Consider the following 24,209-nt stretch of genomic DNA (forward strand, 5'->3'; position numbering starts at 1 on the left):
TGTGTTAAAGGACTGAAAGAATTCATGGTTACATTTCACCCAATTTCCCCATTTTGTCAAGTGCACTCGGCAACAACTGATGGATTCATTTGTTTATACTGGATTGTAACTGAGTGGATGAGCATCTTGAGAGTGTGAGAGAGAGAGAGTGTGAGATGCAGAATGATTCAGCCATTCCATAATGAAAATTCCTCTTCACTGATATTAGATATTTATTAAAATTGAAACATTTTAATTTTATTAAACACAATTTCTTCATCACATAGGACAAATGTGCAGTGGAAAAAGTTATCGAGCCATTTTCCTGAACTCATTGCAGCTCTCCGATCGATGGCATGATTGTACAGGGTAAAGGTTTCTTCGGTTTACTCTGGGGATAATACATCTGAACTATGTACTGATGAACCGTTTAATCATTTATAATGATAACCACCGAGAGTTTGACCTACATAAACTGATAGAGAGAGCGATTTACCTACTGTAGGTGTGGAACCTTTACCCTTTCCCTGAGAACGTCGTCTCACACTCAAATATAGCCGCATAATGCAGGCAGTACTCTCAGTGGACCAGCGTAGTGTTTTGAATTGGCTTGTTAAAATAGAAACAAGATTACGTGCAATTGCAAATATTTCACATGAAGCTCCTCCAGTGGCTCTTTTTGGGCGAGGTCGTGGGGGAGTCACTGACTCTTCTTGGGCGAGGTCGTGGGGGAGTCACTGACTCTTTTTGGGCGAGGTCGTGGGGGAGTCACTGACTCTTTTTGGGCGAGGTCGTGGGGGAGTCGCTGACTCTTTTTGGGCGAGGTCGTGGGGGAGTCACTGACTCTTTTTGGGCGAGGTCGTGGGGGAGTCACTGACTCTTTTTGGGCGAGGTCGTGGGGGAGTCGCTGACTCTTTGGGCGAGGTCGTGGGGGAGTCGCTGACTCTTTTTGGGCGAGGTCGTGGGGGAGTCACTGACTCTTTTTGGGCGAGGTCGTGGGGGAGTCACTGACTCTTTTTGGGCGAGGTCGTGGGGGAGTCACTGACTCTTTTTGGGCGAGGTCGTGGGGGAGTCACTGACTCTTTTTGGGCGAGGTCGTGGGGGAGTCACTGACTCTTTTTGGGCGAGGTCGTGGGGGAGTCACTGACTCTTTTTGGGCGAGGTCGTGGGGGAGTCACTGACTCTTTTTGGGCGAGGTCGTGGGGGAGTCACTGACTCTTTTTGGGCGAGGTCGTGGGGGAGTCACTGACTCTTTTTGGGCGAGGTCGTGGGGGAGTCACTGACTCTTTTTGGGCGAGGTCGTGGGGGAGTCACTGACTCTTTTTGGGCGAGGTCGTGGGGGAGTCACTGACTCTTTTTGGGCGAGGTCGTGGGGGAGTCACTGACTCTTTTTGGGCGAGGTCGTGGGGGAGTCACTGACTCTTCTTGGGCGAGGTCGTGGGGGAGTCACTGACTCTTCTTGGGCGTGTCCGGGATGCTCTCGGTCAGCGGGGTGAGGCTGAGGAGCAGGAGGTGCCGTTCGTATGCTTTGGTCTTCCTGAAGACGGAGTCTGTCCCGTGCAGTCTGTCCAGCACCCCCAGCACACCGTAGCACTGATTAAACCTGCAGAGAGAGGCGAGGGCAGCTCTTAACAAGCACTCGCCTGCACTACAATACCCACAACCCCACTGCACTTGCCTGCACTACAATACCCACAACCCCACTGCACTAGCCTGCACTACAATACCCACAACCCCACTGCTCTCGCCTGCACTACAATACCCACAACCCCACTGCTCTCGCCTGCACTACAATACCCACAACCCCACTGCACTCGCCTGCACTACAATACCCACAACCCCACTGCACTCGCCTGCACTACAATACCCACAACCCCACTGCACTCGCCTGCACTACAATACCCACAACCCCACTGCACTCGCCTGCTCTACAATACCCACAACCCCACTGCACTCGCCTGCTCTACAATACCCACAACCCCACTGCACTCGCCTGCACTACAATACCCACAACCCCACTGCACTCGCCTGCACTACAATACCCACAACCCCACTGCACTCGCCTGCACTACAATACCCACAACCCCACTGCACTCGCCTGCACTACAATACCCACAACCCCACTGCACTCGCCTGCACTACAATACCCACAACCCCACTGCACTAGCCTGCACTACAATACCCACAACCCCACTGCTCTCACCTGCACTACAATACCCACAACCCCACTGCTCTCACCTGCACTACAATACCCACAACCCCACTGCACTCGCCTGCACTACAATACCCACAACCCCACTGCACTCGCCTGCACTACAATACCCACAACCCCACTGCACTCGCCTGCACTACAATACCCACAACCCCACTGCACTCGCCTGCACTACAATACCCACAACCCCACTGCACTCGCCGGCACTACAATACCCACAACTGAACTGCACTAGCCTGCACTACAATACCCATAACCCCGCTCTGCTAACCTACACTACAATGCCCATAACCCCACTCTGCTAACCTGCACTACAATGCCCATAACCTCGCTGTGCTAACCTGCACTGCAATTCCCATAACCCCGCTCTGCTAACCTGCACTGCAATTCCCATAACCCCGCTCTGCTAACCTGTCTTCTGTCCAGCAGTGGACTTGATGAGCTTCAGCCTAATCATTTCCTCCTGACCCGCAGTGATGTCCAAGGGGCCTCAGGCAGTTTCCCGAGTGCACAGGTGAGACTTACTTCAGGTGGTGGAAGTCGTGGAACTCGGGGGACGGCAGCAGGGGGAGGTGGTAACCGCAGTGGGAAACCGTGGTAACCAGCAGGGCGACAGTGAACCACAGTGACAGGGTCACCATGTGAGACCCCAGCATCAGTGGACCAACCAGGACGGGCAGCATATTGGACAGCTGGGAGAGCACAAGAAAGGGGTCCTTCAAACTCGGAACACAACCCCCTGCCACTGCAGGTCACATCTTGTCTTATCAAAATTCTGAAGTCTGTGGTGTTCTAGAACTCTGTTTTCAACTGCCTGTGGTGACTTACATCAGCATCAGCATTGGATTGTTCAGTTAAGAACATTCCAGTCGCATATTTGTGATCTTGTACTTCCCTCTAGGGTCTTTCAGCGAACTTATCCCTGGTTATGGGTATGCACTTTGTTGTACGTCGCTCTGGATAAGAGCGTCTGCCAAATGCCAATAATGTAATGTAATGTAATGATCTTACACCTTTAAAGGTGTAAAACCATGAACCGTGTATTCACGAGGTCATGAAGAAACCCAATCACAGGGCAGGAGGTATTGCTCAGTACACAGGGGACCTGTGCTACAAGCAATCGTACCTGGGCCAAATACGTAATTGCTTTGGATTCAAATACATTTCTCTGCTCGATTGGTCATGCCTGGTGCAATTTAGCCCAACCAATAGGACCAGAAGAGGTGGCACTTTCTGAGAGTATTTTGTAGGTTCCAATACGCCAGACAAGCTTGGTCAAGTGTTGAAAGGGATTTGAATCCAACACAAGTACGTTTTTGACCCAGGTTGTCTCCCTCCCTCTCTGCGTATGTGTCTCCTGGGGCTAGCGCAACACGCTGTCCCATCTTTACACGGGGGTACATTTTCGTAACCTGGGCGGTTACTGATTGCTGCGTTAGCGTTAGCCTGTAGATGTTCACTGGGATGGGCAGCAGGGATGTGTCCGATGGGAAGGACCGAGCGGAGGGGACTGACCACGTGCTCCAGGGGATGGCAGTACAGGGAGATGATTCCGACGGGCGCGGTCCACTCGTGGTGGATCTTATGGATGCGCTTGTAGATGGCAGGGTGGTGGAACAGCCTAGGGTGTCAGAGGAGGGACGGTCAGGAGTGTGTGTGAGTGTGTGTGAGTGTGTGTGAGTGTGTGTGTTTGTGTGTGTTTGTACTATCTGTATAGTGTTAGATTTTGGTGTTTTATCAAACTTCAAGATGTTTCACACGCAAGTTCTGCTCCTATTCCCACACCTTCAAATGCATGTTCCCACAGTCACCCTGTTTCCCCCACTCTATTTACATTTCCTTTTAAATGCCTTGATTTGAGGTCTAGGTGCCGATAACCATTTGTGTTTAGCCTAAACGGGAAACCTGTCAATAGAAATGATCATATCTAAAGGAGGGCTTTGTCACAGAGGATGAAGCACTTCCTTTCAGCTAGTTTCCATTTGTTCAGATACTGCATTAAACTGTGTCATTCCCAGTATGGATTGTATGACCAGGAAATACCTTTTTATATTTTGAGAAATTTGAGCTGTGACTGAAATCATCCTTGCAAAACGTGGTAAGAGTCAGTTTCCCACGACCAAGAAGGGCGGAACACCCGTGCCTGAAGTAGAGAGCGATTTCCTTATTAAGGATACAAAGGTATTTATTCAGTCGTGTTTGAAGTTGGAAGACGTTGAAAGGTAGGTTGAAAATAAATATGACTTTCAAATTGACAAAGATAGGGTTTGGAGCTTGAACGATATAAAGAAGGCATGTGGTAAATTTCAACGTGTGCCAGAGAAATGTAAACTCCCCCTTGCCGCGCTAATTGTCAGTCATATGCGACGGCAGAATGAGATCAATGTCAAGGCCATGGACCAACAAGTAAAAGAATCTACTAAAAACAATAGTGGCAGGCGTGTGAAAGTTCCCATTCGTCACCTCCAAGGTGAATATTTCCTTGCCTAGGTGTAAAGGGTACAACAATGTTCTGGTCATTGTTGATACGTTTTCTCGTTGGTCGGAAGCTTATCCGACAAAGAGGGGGACAGCTTAGCACACGGCAAAGGTATTGGCGAGAGATGGGGGTTGCCAGAACAGACCAATTCCGTTCCAGGGCAATGGGTAATGGTGTGCTAATGACAACACGTAACATTAGAGGCGAAGTGGGCTGGGCCATTTCAGGTTCTGTTGACGACTGATGCAGCAGTTAAACTAAAAGGCAACAATAGATGGGTTCGTGCTAGCTTTTGCAAACTTACTGAGCCCCCTAGTGACGTAACATAAAGTCATAGCCATTCCCGCTCATGTGTATCTTGAAATACAATAGCATATATGTGCAAGTGTTAAGTTCTCTTTGATACTGCCGCATTCTTTTCTCTCCAGTATGATTCTGAATGCTAAGCAATCTGACCTGTGTGAGTAGTATAGTATGGTGTAGCATCTGACCTGTGTGAGTAGTATAGTATGGTGTAGTATCTGACCTGTGTGAGTAGTATAGTATGGTGTAGTATCTGACCTGTGTGAGTAGTATAGTATGGTGCAGTATCTGACCTGTGTGAGTAGTATAGTATAGTATGGTGTCGTATCTGACCTGTGTGAGTAGTATAGTATAGTATGGTGTCGTATCTGACCTGTGTGAGTAGTATAGTATAGTATGGTGTAGTATCTGACCTGTGTGAGTAGTATAGTATAGTATGGTGTAGTATCCGACCTGTGTGAGTAGTATAGTATAGTATGGTGTAGTATCTGACCTGTGTGAGTAGTATAGTATAGTATAGTATAGTGTAGTATCTGACTTGTGTGAGTAGTATAGTATGGTGTAGTATCTGACCTGTGTGAGTTGTATAGTATGGTGTAGTATCTGACCTGTGTGAGTAGTATAGTATGGTGTAGTATCTGACCTGTGTGAGTAGTATAGTATGGTGCAGTATCGGACCTGTGTGAGTAGTATAGTATAGTATGGTGTAGTATCTGACCTGTGTGAGTAGTATAGTATGGTGTAGTATCTGACCTGTGTGAGTAGTATAGTATGGTGCAGTATCTGACCTGTGTGAGTAGTATAGTATGGTGTAGTATCTGACCTGTGTGAGTAGTATAGTATAGTATAGTGTAGTATCTGACCTGTGTGAGTAGTATAGTATGGCGTAGTATCTGACCTGTGTGAGTAGTATAGTATGGTGTAGTATCTGACCTGTGTGAGTAGTATAGTATGGTGTAGTATCTGACCTGTGTGAGTAGTATAGTATAGTATAGTGTAGTATCTGACCTGTGTGAGTAGTATAGTATGGTGTAGTATCTGACCTGTGTGAGTAGTATAGTATAGTATGGTGTAGTATCTGACCTGTGTGAGTAGTATAGTATGGTGTAGTATCTGACCTGTGTGAGTAGTATAGTATAGTATAGTGTAGTATCTGACCTGTGTGAGTAGTATAGTATGGTGCAGTATCTGACCTGTGTGAGTAGTATAGTATGGTGTAGTATCTTACCTGTGTGAGTAGTATAGTATGGTGTAGTATCTGACCTGTGTGAGTAGTATAGTATAGTGTAGTATCTGACCTGTGTGAGTAGTATAGTATGGTGTAGTATCGGACTTGTGTGAGTAGTATAGTATGGTGTAGTATCGGACCTGTGTGAGTAGTATAGTATGGTGTAGTATCTGACCTGTGTGAGTAGTATAGTACGGTGTAGTATCTGACCTGTGTGAGTAGTATAGTATGGTGCAGTATCTGACCTGTGTGAGTAGTATAGTATAGTATGGTGTAGTATCTGACCTGTGTGAGTAGTATAGTATGGTGTAGTATCTGACCTGTGTGAGTAGTATAGTATAGTGTAGTATCTGACCTGTGTGAGTAGTATAGTATGGTGTAGTATCGGACTTGTGTGAGTAGTACAGTATGGTGTAGTATCGGACCTGTGTGAGTAGTACAGTATGGTGTAGTATCGGACCTGTGTGAGTAGTACAGTATGGTGTAGTATCGGACCTGTGTGAGTAGTACAGTATGGTGTAGTATCGGACTTGTGTGAGTAGTATAGTATAGTATGGTGTAGTATCGGACCTGTGTGAGTAGTACAGTATGTAGTATCGGACCTGTGCGAGTAGTACAGTATGGTGTAGTATCGGACCTGTGTGAGTAGTACAGTATGGTGTAGTATCGGACCTGTGTGAGTAGTAGAACAGGACCTCCTCCAGCAGGCCGCACAGGCCCACCTCCAGCAGGACCCAGTGGAAGATGGGCAGCTCCAGGCTGCAGGGGTCCCCCCGCTGGCACAGCAGCAGGTAGGCCAGCAACACCATGGGCACGGAGAGGAAGACCTGGTTCCACAGCACCGTCTTCACCGCCTGCCGGAGCTTCTCTGGGTCCACCTGCAGTGGGAAACCAGGAACTCAGTTCAGTCCTCATCCTGTCCGTACTCCTGACCCAGAAACCGACTGAAGTCCGCCATCCTTAAGGACATTCCAACCTGTTAAATTTATTTTTCTGGCCACTTTTCTTAGCCTCTCCCAATGGGTGGAGCTAGAAGTCGATAAAGAGCAAGAAAAAAAACAAAAAAAACCCCAAAAGAAACGACCAGAACGAACCCCTCGTCACCCGGAGAACTCAACAGGTACAGAGCCAAAATGGCTACTGCACTCTGCTGAATACAGGGGTCTACAGACTTTAAGGTACAGTAGGGGGTCCCTGGCCATACAGATACAAATATAAAACCTTTTTATTTTTTTATTTTATTTTATTTTTTTAATATAAGCCGGTTTAATAGAGTACCCTGGATGCCCGTGAGTCCGGGTGGGGGGGTCCCTGGATCAGAAAAGCTTGAGAACCTCCTGCTCTACAAGTGTTCCTGCTCTAGGAAATATCAGCCCTTTAGATCACGGGAGTTCTTCCGGTTGCTTATGCAGGAAGCCCCCTGAACTATTCCTCGAAGGGTTAAAGTTGTTTCTGGCTGACAGAGCATTCCATGTTGCCATGGAGCTGAGTGTTGCCGCTCTGGTCCCCTTTGTGCCAGATGAGCTGGCATGGCAAGGAATCAGTCCTCAACCCCATTGGACTCGGATACAGTCCCTGCAAAAACAGCTGACATTTGTGTTTGTGCTTCAATCTCTAGAAGGATTTCACATACAGGCACAAAGCAAATGCCTCTGATTCAGGAAGGCCTGTACAGTACACAGTACACAGTACACAGTACACAGTACACAGTACACGGCACACAGCATAATCGTGTCGCGTGTGGAAGGCCGACATGGCTACGTGCTGAGTCAGCTCCATAAACCCACTGGAGCTGAGATGAGTAAGAGCGAAATGTGAACCTGAATTTATCAAGGACTTTAATCAGTCTAACATGGCCGTCCATCTTATCAGTGTCGCGAACACATATGTTTGCTTGAACTATAATAACCACCGGGTGTGATTCTGTTTATTTGCTGACCATGGGAATCGTGTCAGCAGTGAAATTTGACCGTACCGGATTGTTCTTGTCGACTTGGATCCTGTAGCGTGTGATGAAGGAAGGCTTCCCTGTGGAGTCAGCCATCATGAGCAGAGCGTTGAAGAGCCAGAAGATCGAGGTGGGCACAATCATGGAGCCTGTGAAGTAGACAGCCTTCCTATCAGCCCACACGTTCATATAGACTACCCTGTTCAACATTAGCACATCAGCCCACACCTTCATGTAGACTACCCTGTTCAACATTAGCACATCAGCCCACACATTCATGTAGACTACCCTGTTCAACATTAGCACATCAGCCCACACCTTCATGTAGACTACCCTGTTCAACATTAGCACATCAGCCCACACGTTCATATAGACTACCCTGTTCAACATTAGCACATCAGCCCACACGTTCATGTAGACTACCCTGTTCAACATTAGCACATCAGCCCACACATTCATGTAGACTACCCTGTTCAACATTAGCACATCAGCCCACACCTTCATGTAGACTACCCTGTTCAACATTAGCACATCAGCCCACACGTTCATATAGACTACCCTGTTCAACATTAGCACATCAGCCCACACGTTCATGTAGACTACCCTGTTCAACATTAGCACATCAGCCACACCTTCGTATAGACTACCCTGTTCAACATTAGCACATCAGCCCATACGTTCATATAGACTACCCTGTTCAACATTAGCACATCAGCCCACACCTTCATGTAGACTACCCTGTTCAACATTTGCACATCAGCCCACACGTTCATATAGACTACCCTGTTCAACATTAGCACATCAGCCCACACGTTCATGTAGACTACCCTGTTCAACATTAGCACATCAGCCCACACGTTCATGTAGACTACCCTGTTCAACATTAGCACATCAGCCCACACGTTCATATAGACTACCCTGTTCAACATTAGCACATCAGCCCACACCTTCATGTAGACTACCCTGTTCAACATTAGCACATCAGCCCACATGTTCATGTAGACTACCCTGTTCAACATTAGCACATCAGCCCACACATTCATGTAGACTACCCTGTTCAACATTAGCACATCAGCCCACACGTTCATGTAGACTACCCTGTTCAACATTAGCACATCAGCCCACACGTTCATGTAGACTACCCTGTTCAACATTAGCACATCAGCCCACACGTTCATGTAGACTACCCTGTTCAACATTAGCACATCAGCCCATACGTTCATATAGACTACCCTGTTCAACATTAGCACATCAGCCCACACCTTCATGTAGACTACCCTGTTCAACATTTGCACATCAGCCCACACGTTCATATAGACTACCCTGTTCAACATTAGCACATCAGCCCACACGTTCATGTAGACTACCCTGTTCAACATTAGCACATCAGCCCACACGTTCATGTAGACTACCCTGTTCAACATTAGCACATCAGCCCACACGTTCATGTAGACTACCCTGTTCAACATTAGCACATCAGCCCACACGTTCATATAACCTACCCTGTTCAACATTAGCACATCAGCCCACACGTTCATATAGACTACCCTGTTCATTAATAGAGCATCAGTCCACATGTTCATATAGACTACCCTGTTCATTAATAGAGCATCAGCCTACACGTTCATATAGACTTCCCCTGGGAGGATAGGCTGGGCTAATTCTTTATTTGTCAAAGAATTATAACAGGATACGGCCCTGGGCCTGGTAATTAATTCATGGCTGCCCTGTTCATATGAAGAATCCTGTTCGTCAGCAACTGCATCACAGTTCCAATCATACCATATCTAAATTTGGGAGTTTTGGGCGTGGCAAGAAAAAGCTGGGTGTGTTTACGACACCTAGGACAGAGGCTGCACCCGTCTGTGCTATTCATGCGGCTTCCATACAAAGAATCACAAAGGGCACAAAAGGGCATGTTTCATATGGTCTGGGATTTTAAAATATATATACAGTATATAAAATAAATAAATAAATAAAAACCTTAGGGACTATGTGTTGGGGCCAGTACCAACCCACCCCCCCCCCCTCCCCAACATAGTTCCAAAGGTGGCACATGATCTAAAAACACACAGAACCAGGCTATGCATATGCATCTTGTGAAGGTCATATGGACACCGGTCATTGCCCAGGAACCTTTACTCCAGGTTAATAAGCCTGGTCACAGCTTGGGCCGAATGGCAGAATTAACACCAAACACCAAAGTCTCCCTGCCCGTGGTTTTCTGTGCTGGGGGAGCTCGCCGCGTATGCTCACCCATGATGAACAAGGCCCACTGTTGGTCGCCAAACAGGAAGTGCAGTTTGCTCCACTGCATCTGCCAGAAGTCTCCAGAAGCTCCCCAGAACCTTTGCAGGTGCCTACCCAGGAGAGGGAAAAGAGCTTGCCAAAGCTGGTCCGGATCAGCACCAAGCCTGCAGCGCTAAAGTCGCTAAAGCACAGCCATCTTCATCATTGTGGGAATCAAGATTTGGTGAATACTCTAGCAATTCCATCTTAATATTCCCTCCAAAGCTTGCTCTGGCACCGGGCCCCGGGGACCGGGGCGAGGACTTTACCATGTGATGGAATTCCCAAACGCCGCCAGGAGGAAGATTCCGGATCCGATGATGAAGGCCGCCTTCTTCAGGCAGTCCCAGAGCGCTTCCTCTGCACCTTCCTGCAGGGTACGAGACGGGACGGTTTGGAATCCGCACCGGAACATCGGAATTGTGAACTTCAGCCGAGATCAACGGGGCAACAGTAACAGATATGTGCATTACACATAAACTCAACCTTGGGTAGCAGTTTGGTTTCAGAGCCACTGGCCTAAAGGTTATGGATTATACTCTTCAAAAAGCTTCTGCCGGATAAAGGGTGTTTTGTGGGTGATGGAGGCTGCCCCGCTTTCTGAGCAAGGTGGTGAGGGAACAAAGTCCGTTCTACACAACCAATGAAGTAGAATTTTTAGCAACCTGAAGGTACTCTCCGAGTTTACAGGTGTCAGGCTCTAGTCTGCTGGTTTTCGTGGTGTTCTCGATGCCAGTGGTTCTCGATTGGGTAAAGAATCCAGACACCTTGTTCTCAAGGCCTTATTTGGCTGCTGGCTGAAAGGAAACCACAAACACCTGCAGACACTGCAGATAACCCAGGACCTGAGTTGACACCCCTGACTTGCAGTAAACCATGCTGGTTGAGGTTTTCAGCATCGAGAAACCATGTTAACACTCATATCCTGTTTCAAAGCAGTATGGCATGGCAGTATGTTAAAAAATGACATGTTATCTTGAACTCAAATTTTTTGAGAGTGCACCTTGTTTCCAAGGTGTCAGACTTCAGTGCCAGAACGCCACAGTGTCTGCTGGATTCCATGGTGTCTCAGCACCATCGGTTCTAAGTCATTGATGAGCTCAATAATCCACACACCTCGTTCTCAAAACTGGTTGCTGAACAAAAGGAAACAACCAAAACCAGCAGAGACTGCAGAGTTTCAGAAGCCTGCTCTACCCAGTTTGAGAGAGAGGGAGAGAGAGAGGGGGAGAGGGAGAGAGAGAGAGAGAGAGGGGGAGAGAGAGGGAGAGAGAGAGAGAGGGGGAGAGAGAGGGGGAGAGGGAGAGAGAGAGAGAGAGGGGGAGAGAGAGAGAGAGGGGGAGAGAGAGGGAGAGAGAGAGAGAGGGGGAGAGAGAGGGAGAGAGAGAGAGAGAGAGGGGGAGAGAGAGGGAGAGGGAGAAAAATCTTACCTGACTCGTCTAACCTGAAGCCAGTGAAGGAGCAAGCAGTTGCAACGTAATGGCAACGTTCTGTCAACTTTGCAAGTCATTGCATTTAAATACATGACAGACTAACGAAACAGTGTTCTGTAGTAAACAAAATTATTTTATTTGAATGGTAAATTAAAATGACAATCCAAAGTAGTAATATGTACATTTGTGAAATATGTAAGCAGTGTACGAGCAATATGTAATGGTGCATTGAAACACTGACTGACATGAATAATCTTACCGGTTTCCTAAAGTGCGGGTCAGCTCCGGGTCTGGGTTTGACTTGTTGCTTCATGTCTTCAGACAAAAAGAAATAATACAGTTGTGTTCAAGAAAATAGCAGTACAACATCAGTAACCTGATGAACCACTGTTATTAGTAGCAGTGATATTTCTGCATGGCAAATACTTTAGATGTAGTAGTGTAACAGTAAAACAACAGAGCCAACTGTCATGACATGCACAGCAAAGAATAGTCAAATTGGCAAAGATTCAGCCATTCATCAGCCATTCATCGAAGCTAAGCTATCAGCAAGAAGCCCCCGTAAAGCACCATCGTTGAAAAAAGGGCACGTTAAAATTTGCCATCGAACACATCAATTGGCCCAAAGAGAAATGGAGTAACATTCTGTGGACTGATGAGAGTAAAATTGTTCTTTTCGGGTCTAGTGGTCGTCGACAGTACGTCAGACGACCCCCGGGTACTGAATTCAATCCACAGTACACTGTGAAGACAGTCAAGCATGGTGGTGCAAAAATCATGGTATGGGGATGTTTCAACAAGACAACAACCGCAAACGCATGAGTAAGCAAGCAACATCTTGGTTCCAGACAAAAAGGACTGAGGTAATGGAGTGGCCAGCTCAATCCCCCGACCTCAACCCCATTGAAAACTTGTGGTGACATAAAAAATGCAGTTTCTGAAGCAAAACCCAAAAATTCACAGGAACTGTGGCATGTAGTTTGTTCATCCTGGGGTGAAATACCTGTCTCTAGGTGCCAGAAGTTGGTAGACTCGATGCAATGCAGATGCGCAGCAGTTATCAAAAACAATGGTTTTGCAACTAAATATTAGTTCAGTAATTTAAAGTGTAGTTAAAGCTTGAAAAATGTCTTCAGTTTATACAGTTTGATGAGAGTTTGAAATATTGAAGTAAAAGCTATTTTAAAAAATTGCACTTTATTCACTTTTTTTTTTTTACGCACTATTTATTTGAACACAACTGTACGTATATTTGCGATGCGTTACTACTGCAGCACCACAACATGCACTACACTGTATATTAGTCAGAGAACATTAGGCTAAGGAAATGAAAAATGTAATTGTGTGTGTGTGTTTGTGTCTGAAAGAGTGATTTAAATCTGCCGTGAAGTACGTTGTGCTGTATGCTTGAAAAGTGCTATACAAATAAAGTTATGATTATTATTATTGTTATTATGATTACCGTATATTACATATACGCATGTATATATGTTTTGGTTGTTATTTAGCAGAAAAATTGTCAGTGTCTCAATACTTTTGTATTTAACTGGACAAATTTAAAAATACAAGATAAAAATACGGTAGCATTGCTGTAGTCTACATTGCGAAAGGAATGTGCAAGTAGACATTAATCTTTTGTTCAATCGCGTTTGCTTGTCTGTGCCAGGAAGAAAATCTATGCTACGTAACTCGCAAGAGAAATCGCACTCTTTACCGACTTTTGCAAGGGAACGTGACGCTAGTAATGGCCTCCAACAATCCAATCCGCACACCGATTATGTTTAGGCATATTATTCAATAGAGCAATGTACTCAATAACGAACTAATTTATCAAATGTAAGTACAAGTACGGATAATGTCAAACTTCACGAACGTTTCCCACAGAAATGCAAAATTATTTGGGACTGAAAGAACACATTTTTTACGCGGCCGTCATATCGCATTTTAGCTAGAATTTGTAACGTGCTGCAATTATCAATAAATGACAATGTTATAGACGACAGAGAACAATATGCTTCATGTAACGAAAACATAAAGAGGTACGTTCTTTAAAGCGAACGAAGTTAATCGCCACGCGAATATGTAGCCTATTACCATGCATGTATAACTTACCACTTCTCGCTGTTAACGAAGTTTCCCACCTCCAACTTTTCAAGATAGTTTTGATGTTACGGATCCGATCTCTCGCCTGTTAATCATAACATCATTACTATTGTCTGTAGAAGAAACGCCATATTCAGATTGTGATTGGTTGGGGAATGTCCAGTCGACCAATAGCAAAACGGCAACCCCTTGCTTCCCCATGGAACACGGTTTTTTTTTTTTTGGATAGTTTGAAACACTGTCAAAAGCATTACGCTCAAGAGGGATCATTTTACATTCATGATTGGTCACGTTTGGTGCTAGACATTAATTAACAAAACAATGATTAATAACATTTATATTAAAGTAAAGTATTAAGGAACCTGGTTGGATGTATATTGTGTACAACAGTCAATTTTGGTACTTGGTCAAAATCTCATTTGGTCAAAATATGGTCAAAATATTGCTAAACATCAACTTAATTTGTGGCGAAGCAGGGACATAAGTTTTTTTTTTAATTTATTTTTTTAGCAGGGACATAAGTCAAAACCTGAATGCGTGTTCTATGACGCTATATAACTGCGTCAGCAGAATGCTTTACAAATTATTGATATCATGTGTGCGAGGGCATCATCTACATTTACGATCATTTTGACATGCCATGGTTTCGGTTTTTTCATAATAGTGAAATGGTACGGAGCTGTATATGCCGACAACATTAGCTAACGTTACTGATGCACGTGACGTTATGAAATCGAGCGTTTGATTCAAGTAGGAATAGGAATCAACTGCTTAAATGTAATTAATGTTAATATTTCGATGCGTAACCTAACTGTATGGCTTTGCTTTTATGTCGTCAACGGACCGTTTACCCATCATTGAATCAAGGTTTGGGAGGCGGGGAGGAATTGCAGGGGTCCTGAACCCTCCGCCAGATCTCTCTCAAATAAACGGCAGCCTTGTTGCGCAATGTCTGTTTGGCAGTTGGCCTGTAGGTGAGAGGGCGGGGCAAAGTCCTGCCGCGCTTTTCTGACGTGGCTGCATTACATGACATTAATGACATTTGGCAGACGCTCTTATTCAGAGCGAGGTACAACAAGGTGCATACCCATAACCAGGGTTAAGTGCGCTGAAAGACCCTAGAGGGAAGTACAATTTCAACTGCTACCTGCACAACAAAGATAAGGACCAGAGCCTATTTTTTTTTTTTTTTTTTAAACAAACAAACAAACAAACAAGCAAACAAACAAACAAACAAACGCAAAAGTATGACCAAACCCCTTAACTAGCCAAACACTGCTTACCTAGCCAAACTAAAATACTGATACACAAAAAAGTAAACCACAGAAAGACAACAATTAAGGTTCACAGGGAGGTAGGGAGGGCCGGGGAGAGGTGCTGCTTCAGTTTGCGCTTGAAGGTGGGGAGAGATTCTACAGTTCTCACCTCAACGGGGAATGCATTCCACCACCGTGGAGCCAGAACAGACAGTAGTCGTGAGCGTGAGGTTCGGAAAGGGGGGAGGTGCCAAGCGGCCTGTGGAGGCTGAACGAAGAGGTCTGGCAGGGGTGTAGGGTCTGATGATTTTTTGAAGGTAAGCTGGGGAAGACCCCTTAACTGCTTGGAAGGCTAGCACCAATGTTTTGAATTTGATGCCAGCCATGACAGGCAGCCAGTGGAGGGAAGTAAGCAGGGGGGTGACATGCGAGTATTTGGGAAGGTTGAAGACCAGACGAGCTGCTGCATTCTGGCTGCTCAGTTCTTGGTCCTCTCCTCTTCTCGCTATACACCATGTCTCTTGGTTCTGTTATCTCTTCCCATGGCTTTTCTTATCACTCTTATGCCGATGACAACTCTTTATTTCCTTCCCCCCGATACCCAAGTCACCACACAAATCTCTGCCTGCTTGGCTGATATCTCCCACCACCTGGATGACTTCCCACCACCTGAAGCTCAACCTGGCCAAGCATCCGATTCAAGGCCCTAGTGTTGGCATTTCAGGCTGCTAAGGGGACTGCCCCACCTTACATACAATCCTTAATCACTCCCTACTCCCCAGCTAGACCACTCCGGTCTGCCAGCTCTGGTCGCCTTATGGTTCCCTCTCTACGAGAACCTGGCGGTCGAGCTGCACGTTCACGCCTGTTTTCCGTTCTGGTTCCTCAGTGGTGGAATGACTTGCCTACCACTGTCAGGACAGCAGAATCCCTCCCCCTATTTTGACGCAGATTAAAAACACACGTTTTCAAACTGTGCCTTAGTCCTCCCTCCTGATTTCCCCGCCCCCCCCTTTCTGATATCCCTATCCCTCTTGTCTATCCTCAAAAAAAAAAAAATGCACTTATGATGACTATATGTTTAGAACAACACTTCGTGTATTTTACTAGTTATGGATGTGATGCTTTAACTTGTGGAAGAACCAATGCACTTGAAAGTCGCTTTGGATTAAAAGCATCTGCCAAATGACTAAAATGGAAATGGAAATGTATTGTCTGTCAGCTGGGCTCTCGAGTGTAATATTGCTTTTTGACAACAGCTGTGGTAACCTATAAACTATTTGTCTATACGTTTTGATTGAGACAACGGATTATGATTTCATAATTTATTTGACTCCAACAAATAGTCACTTCAGGATTCTATTTTTACAAATATATATATAATTTATTATTTTTAATTATTATTATTATTATTATTATTATTATTATTATTATTATTATTTTGTTAGCAATTTATCAATTACAGTGTAAGAACAGTGGATGGATATGTTACAGTAAAAATGTTCCATTGATGTCGTACTGTACACTAACACCAGGGGGATGCATATATATATATTTTAATGCCTGTTAATTCCTTCCCGTTTAGGAAACCGGTGCGCATGCCCTGGTGCCAAATGTCAAAAATATTTATTTTATTTTTTATTATTATTTTTTCGCTAAACAGAAGCTGTCTCCTCTTATTCGTCTTGATGATCAGCACTCGTGGAATCCCTCTTGTCAAATCGCTCGACCGGATATAGATAATAATTTATCACCTTTACAGTCTCTCTTATACGTGCTTTATTCAGCGGATATTTTTTCCTACTTGGTTATGATTTTCTGTCCCCAATGGTCCACAGAATTTGCTGGTCCAAATTATGACAACTTAATATTTTTGTAAACACAATGTTTGTACATAACCAAGACACATATCTTAACAGATATGAAGCAAATATGGCGGGTGACCCACTTTACTTTGGAGGACCTCTTCATTGTCTTGCTGAAATGTTTAATAGCGATTTATTGATTTATTTATTGCGTTTCTGTAAATCAGTGGTTCTGAAACTGTGGGGCGAGGTAATGCTAGTGGGGCGCGGCATAACACACTGGAACAAGAGTCAACAGCATGTTGTACGGCTAGCAAGCCGGCACGATTTGTGGAGCAGAAAAAGGCCAGTGCAACGTAAGATCGATGGAAGATGGACACATTTTTGACAGGGAAAGCCAGTGAGGAGCGACGGCTCATTCAAACTCAAGTCTAGAAAGTATGACAAGGCATATCTAGCTCTCAGACTCAGTGTTAATGTGTTTTACTGTCTAAAAACTCTGGCAACGTACAGCATGAAACCCTGTAAATGAAAAAGACGCTTCGAAACATTGCATCACAATTATGTGAATAAGCCACTTCAGTTTTTTTTTTCAAGAAAACTTGACGAATATCGTGAGCAGCAAACTCGCTTTTTAAAAGCCACGTCGGTAGCTGCCAAATCGCAAATGGCCTCATACAAAGTTGTTTATCGTGTTGCGCTATGCAAAAAAACCACACACGAAAGCAGAAAGGTTGCTGCATTAGATATGGTGTGACCTGTGCTCGACGAGGCCAGTGCCGAGCTAAGGGGTATTTTTCACACTGTCAAAGCAAGAAATGTTATTTTCTAGTGTGGTTAACACCTCTTCACACCTCTGGACCATGATTCACTTGATTTCCTTTCATTGTTTACGCATAAATGTTTTTTTTTTTCCAGGAAGAGCTTAAGTTTTGTAATTGCTCTGACAGATTGTGTAAAACTTTGCAAGAGCTCGTCTTTGGTAAAAAGCAACTTTAGAAATGTGCAAAGTTGTTTTTCCAGTGTACAGAGAAATAATCTATTCTTCAGTTACACAAAGCGGGAAACCATGTAAGATGATTTAACATGTACTTGTAATTGTGAAATTATTTTTTTAATATCATAGTGTTTGTCTAATACATACAGCACACACCATAGTGTTTGTCTAATACATACAGCACACACCTTAGTGTTTGTCTGATACATACAGCACACACCATACTGTTTGTCTAATGCATACAGCACACACCATAGTATTTGTCAGAAAATAAGAAAATAGGTTTACACAACATTCATTTCTGCGTTCACACTTAAATATGTAATGGTGGAATGGCGTAATCTTTGGTAATTATACATGTACACTTCTAGCACTTGGAACTTGGAACCTCAAGAGTCTTTCAGCGCACTTGTCCCTGGTTATGAGTGTGTACTTTGCTGTACGTCGCTCTGGATAAGGCCGTATGCCAAATACCTGTAGTGCAACATGTGTTCCATTGTTTTATATACAGCCCTGTACAAGTGTTAAACACGCAATCATCCTGAATTTCTCATTATTAGCATGTCTAGTGAACAGTCTTTTTCCCAACTGCTAAGACCTGGTGCCGATTGCGTCTGTGCTTCATACAGAAAATAACTTTAACCTCACCTGAGTTTACTTGGCTGAATGTCCATTTGACATTGACCATACTCTTACAGATTACTCTTTTACACGGCTGAGAAATATTAATTCAATAACTATGGCAAATATTTTTTGTACTTTTGCTTTTGTTTCTGTGCCTTCTTCACTTCTGCGGTGGTTTTGCTTCTAATTTTAGTCTTAATCAGCCCATAGTCTGAAGTTTAAAATCAAGAATATGAATCAGCAACTGCAAACCTAAACAGAAATACAATTGCAAATACAAACTTATAAATTAAACTTTGCTGCTAAAAGTACATTTTGCTTTTGAAGTCAATGGATAACAAGCAGACTTTTTGTGACTGTATTTGAGTTTTTTTGTGTGGTTTGTCGGGTGATAAAAATAAGTGTTGCTACTGTGACGGATAAATATATAAATACATATCCCTGAGAGCGAGAAATGATTTTACTGCGCCCACCTCCTGCTGAGTGGTGTTCCGCTGCGTACTGCGCCTAACCCATAATCCGTCACACCAAGATAATTTTTTTCAGTTTGGACAATGATTCTTCGTTATACCATCGGCTGCTGGATTCTGTTGTTTTTTCCACCAGGATATTATCATGGTCTTGCCAAAGGTGAGTTATGATCCGAGAATCTTAAAGATTAACTGGATTCAGATGAGTGATCATCTCTTGTGAAAAGCTTTCAGGTTTTGAAATGCACAATATTTTCATCCGATTTCAAGAATTGGTTTGTGCGTGTGTTAAACATGTAATCGGCTGAATTATTTGCGAATGCATGACAACAATTTGAGTGTTTGTTCCACTAGTTGAAGTCGTCCGAGTAGCACGGGGATTGGACGCCACGTTACGCTGCACATCAAAGACGAATTTTAAACCAACGTGGGAATGGCATGTGAAACCGGGAAGGAACATCCAGACGTTGGTGTTGGAGAACACTGCGTATCTGCTGGTGGAAAATGTTCAGGAGATGAACGTGGGCCTGTACTACTGCGTCAATGAAACAGAGAAAAAAATCTCAGATGAAACTGGAAATACAGAAAGGTAAACACAATATGAGCTGAAAAGCGGTTAAATAACCGTAATAATTTTGAGGGAACAGCAGTAGCCTATAAAATAAGTCTAAAAATTAAGTGTAATAAATACCTGATAAAGTGCTCGCTGAGTATGTGTTACGTTTGAATGTCATTTTTGCTGTAATAATATTCAGTATTCAGACCCCATCACTTTTTGCACACAATTTGGAATGCCACAGCAATGGGTCTGAGTACTTATTTAAATGAGAAATATCAGTTTTATATTTTGAATGAATATGCAAAAGTATCCAATAAGTAAGTAAGTTTTCAATTGGCCATTTTGGGTTAATGCGTGTAGATTGATTGGCAAAAACGGCAATTTTATACATTTCAAATGAAACACAATAAAGTGTGCAAAATGTGAAGGATTCTAAATACTTTCTGAAGCCGCTGTATATTAACTGTACATATACACTGTATATGTATCAGGCTAAAGTGCGATTTTTTTCCAGGTGTAATCTATGGCACACCTGAATTGTTCAGACGCCCTAAGACAGGGCGGGAACAGACGGCTTCTGAAGGAGATTCCTGCAAACGGCGTGGCACGGATCTTGCGCTCATTGAAAATCGGTCTGAAGTAAAGAATTGGAAGGACAACAAATTTGAGCTGCGCATCTCCCCGCTGCTTTGGGAAGACCATGGACACTACCGATGCGTTCTGTGTAAAGACCGCGGAATTTACGGAACATGCAATTATGAAATAATTACAGTTGATGGTAATGTCAGGCATTGTACATTCTCCACAGTTACGCTTATTTAATAACTGCAGAAATGCATTTAAAATGTAGTAAGATGTAAAGATTAAAAAACATTCAATTTTATCTCCCAGTGAATCCCTTTTCTATTTCATGAGTGCTCGCAGGTAATGAACATGCTCATTAAGAACAAATGGCATTTAGTGGAATTTAAATGCTATTCCATGAAATGTCCAGTGTTTCATTTAGTTTTAACTTTAATTCTGTGATCCTTATTGGTCTCTGTTTATTCTCTGTAAGGGTCTATCTAAAACTAAGCAGTTTACTGTGTATTAACATGTTATACGGGTATATCTGAGTCTTTCCTTGGTGTTGTTTTTCAATAAAAAGTTCAAGACTACCTTGTTTTCCATTATTAAACATTAAGTGAAAACATTTGACAATATTATTGATTGGCATTCACAGAAAGTGGATTGGATTATGATGGGGGGATGTTCATTAAGCTTATTTTGTGGAACATGAACATTTGTTTCTAACTTGTTCTCTAAATTGTCTTTGTTCATACGTTGGGTGAGAGCAGGCTACAGTAGCCTGCACCCAGTTCTTCATGTTTGACTTATTGGCTTGATTTATTAATATCTGAAGTATGTATTCATGATCTTCGCCTGCAATTGACTCCAGCAGAATTGTTACCTTGAGCAATTTTTAGCTGTGCCTGTACGTATATTCACTGAGCTCCTCTGATGTCTTTAATTAACAAGGCGTTTCTGCCCGCAGAACTGCTGCTCACTGGATGTTTTTTGTTTTTAACACCATTGTCCGCATACTCTCGAGCAGTGTTTCTCAGCTCAAGGTTTTCTGGAACACACACAACTGATTTAACTAATCAAGTGTATTTTTGGTGGTGTGATTGGTGGTAAATGACTTTGGTCTCATTTCCCCCCCATTCTGTTGGTTGATGTGAACATTATCTGAAGCTCCTGACCTGTATCTGCATGGTTTTATGCATTGCACTGCTGCTACACAATTGGCTGATTAGATAATCACATGAATAAGTAGATGTACAGTAGTTCCTAATAAAGTGCTCACTGAGTGTCTATGTTGAATATGCTGCCCTGCTTTTGAACTAATGTTTTTAAAAAGCGGAAAGTGGGCTAAGGGGTATTTTTCACACTGTTGCAGCAGGAAATGTTATTTTCTAGTGTGGTTCACACCTCTTAAATCTATATGTGGACACTTGCAGCATGTGGTCTTGGACCATGATTCACTTGATTTCCTTTTATTGTTTACGCATAAATGTTTTTTTTTCCAGAAAGAGCTTCAGTTTTGTAATTGCTCTGACAGATTATTTAAAACTTTTGCAAGAGCTCGTCTTTGGTAAAAAGCAAGAAGTTACAATGTCCAATTGAAATGACTTGATTCTGTTTAATGTCACCTCTGTAGAAATGTGCAAAGTTGTATTTCCAGTGTACAGAGAAATAATCTATTCTTCAGTTACAGAAAGCGGGAAACCAGGTAAGATGATTTAACATGTACTTGTAATTGTGAAATAAACTTTTTAATATCATAGTGTTTGTCTAATACATAAAGCACACACTATATTGTTTGATACATAGAGCACACACCATAGTGTTTGATACAAACAGCACACACCATAGTGTTTGTCTAATACACACAGCACACACCATAGTGTCTAATACATACAGCACACACCATAGTGTCTAATACATACAGCACACACCATAGTGTTTGTCTAATACATACAGCACACACCATAGTGTTTGATACATACAGCACACACCATAGTGTCTAATACATACAGCACACACCATAGTGTTTGTCTAATATATACAGCACACACCATAGTGTTTGTCTAATACATACAGCACACGCCATAGTGTTTGATACATACAGCACACACCATAGTGTCTAATACATACAGCACACACTATAGTGTTTGTCTGATACATACAGCACACAACATAGTGTTTGATACAAACAGCACACACCATAGTTTTTGTCTAATACATACAGCACACACCATAGTGTTTGATACATACAGCACACACCATAGTGTTTGTCTAATACATACAGCACATACCATAGTGTCTAATACATACAGCACACACCATAGTGTGTAATACATACAGCACACACCATAGTGTTTGTCTAATACATACAGCACACACCATAGTGTTTGTCTAATACATACAGCACACACCATAGTGTTTGATACATACAGCACACACCATAGTGTCTAATACATACAGCACACACCATAGTGTTTGTCTAATATATACAGCACACACCATAGTGTTTGTCTAATACATACAGCACACACCATAGTGTTTGATACATACAGCACACACCATAGTGTCTAATACATACAGCACACACTATAGTGTTTGTCTAATACATACAGCACACAACATAGTGTTTGATACAAACAGCACACACCATAGTTTTTGTCTAATACATACAGCACACACCATAGTGTTTGATACATACAGCACACACCATAGTGTTTGTCTAATACATACAGCACACACCATAGTGTTTGTCTGATACAAACAGCACACACCATAGTTTTTGTCTAATACATACGGCACACACCATAGTGTTTGATACATACAGCACACACCATAGTGTTTGATACATACAGCACACACCATAGTGTTTGTCTGATACATACAGCACACACCATATGCTTGATGTAACAAGAATGTACCCCTGTCTGTCTCCCTTAGAAAATAAGTTTACATGACATTAATTTCTGGGTTCACACTTAAATATTTAACTGTGGAATGGTGTAATCTTTGGTAATTATAGATCTACACTTCTAGCACTTGGAACTTGGAACCTCAAGGGTCTTTCAGCACACTTGTCCCTGGTTCTGAGTGTGTACTTTGTTGTACGTCGCTCTGGATAAGGCCGTATGCCAAATGCCTGTAGTGTAACGTGTGTTCCATTGTTTTCTATACAGCCCTTTACAAGTGTTAAACACGCAATCATCCTGAATTTCTCATTATTATGTTAACAGTCTTTTTTCCCAACTGCTAGGTCCTGGTGCAGATTGTGCTTAATACAGAAAATAACTTTAACCTCACCTGAGTTTACTTGGGTGAATGTCCATTTGACATTGACCATACTCTTATAGATTACTCTTTTACACTGCTGAGAAATATTAATTCAATAACTAAGGCAAAAGTTTTTGTACTTCTGCTTTTGTTTCTATGCCTGGGTGGCCAATCACTTCCTCTGCAGTGGTGTTGCTTCTAATTTTAGTCTTAATCAGCCCATAGCCTGAAGTTAAAAATCAAGAATATGAATCAGCCACTGCAAACCTAAACAGAAATACAATTGCAAATACAAACTTATGAATTAAACTTTGCTGCTAAAAGTACATTTTGCTTTTGAAGTCAATGGATGACAAGCAGGCTGTTTGTGAATCTTTTTTTGTTTTATCAGGTGATGAAAGGAAGTGTTCTTACTGTGACGTATAAATACATATCCCTGAGCGCGAGAAATTATTTTACTGCGCCCACCTCCTGCTGAGTGGTGTTCCGCTGTATACTGCGCCTAACCCATAATCCATCACACCAAGAGAATTTCCTTCAGTTTTGGACAATGATTCCTCGTTATGCCATCGGCTGCTGGATTCTGTTGTTTTTTTCACCAGGATATTATCATGTTCGTCCCAAAGGTGAGTTATGACCCGAGAATCTTAAGGATTAACAGGATTCAGATTAGTGATCATCTCTTGTGAA

At 43.1% G+C, this 24,209-nt stretch overlaps 1 protein-coding gene across 3 annotated transcripts; it reads right to left on the reverse strand.

The window, feature by feature from the left end:
- Positions 1-182: 182 nt before the first annotated feature.
- faxdc2 (fatty acid hydroxylase domain containing 2) lies at positions 183-14,117 on the reverse strand. Of its 3 annotated transcripts, none has more exons than XM_061249099.1 (10): positions 13,984-14,117; positions 12,131-12,186; positions 10,708-10,808; positions 10,406-10,509; positions 8,177-8,298; positions 6,874-7,079; positions 3,707-3,812; positions 2,717-2,883; positions 1,414-1,582; positions 183-1,379 (listed from the first exon to the last, which is right to left on the reverse strand). In XM_061249099.1, exons 2-9 carry the CDS (start codon positions 12,182-12,184, stop codon positions 1,426-1,428), a joined length of 1,017 nt encoding a protein of 338 aa, XP_061105083.1. In that variant the 5' UTR covers positions 12,185-12,186; positions 13,984-14,117; the 3' UTR covers positions 183-1,379; positions 1,414-1,425. The 3 variants fall into 3 exon arrangements, with proteins under 3 accessions (XP_061105083.1, XP_061105084.1, XP_061105082.1); XM_061249100.1 differs by adding an exon at positions 11,104-11,235 and having other exon boundaries at positions 183-1,582; positions 13,984-14,059; XM_061249098.1 differs by having other exon boundaries at positions 183-1,582.
- Between the last annotated feature and the right edge of the window lie 10,092 nt (positions 14,118-24,209).

This window comes from Conger conger, chromosome 7, assembly GCF_963514075.1.
Source record: "Conger conger chromosome 7, fConCon1.1, whole genome shotgun sequence".
Taxonomy (NCBI): Eukaryota; Metazoa; Chordata; class Actinopteri; order Anguilliformes; family Congridae; genus Conger; species Conger conger.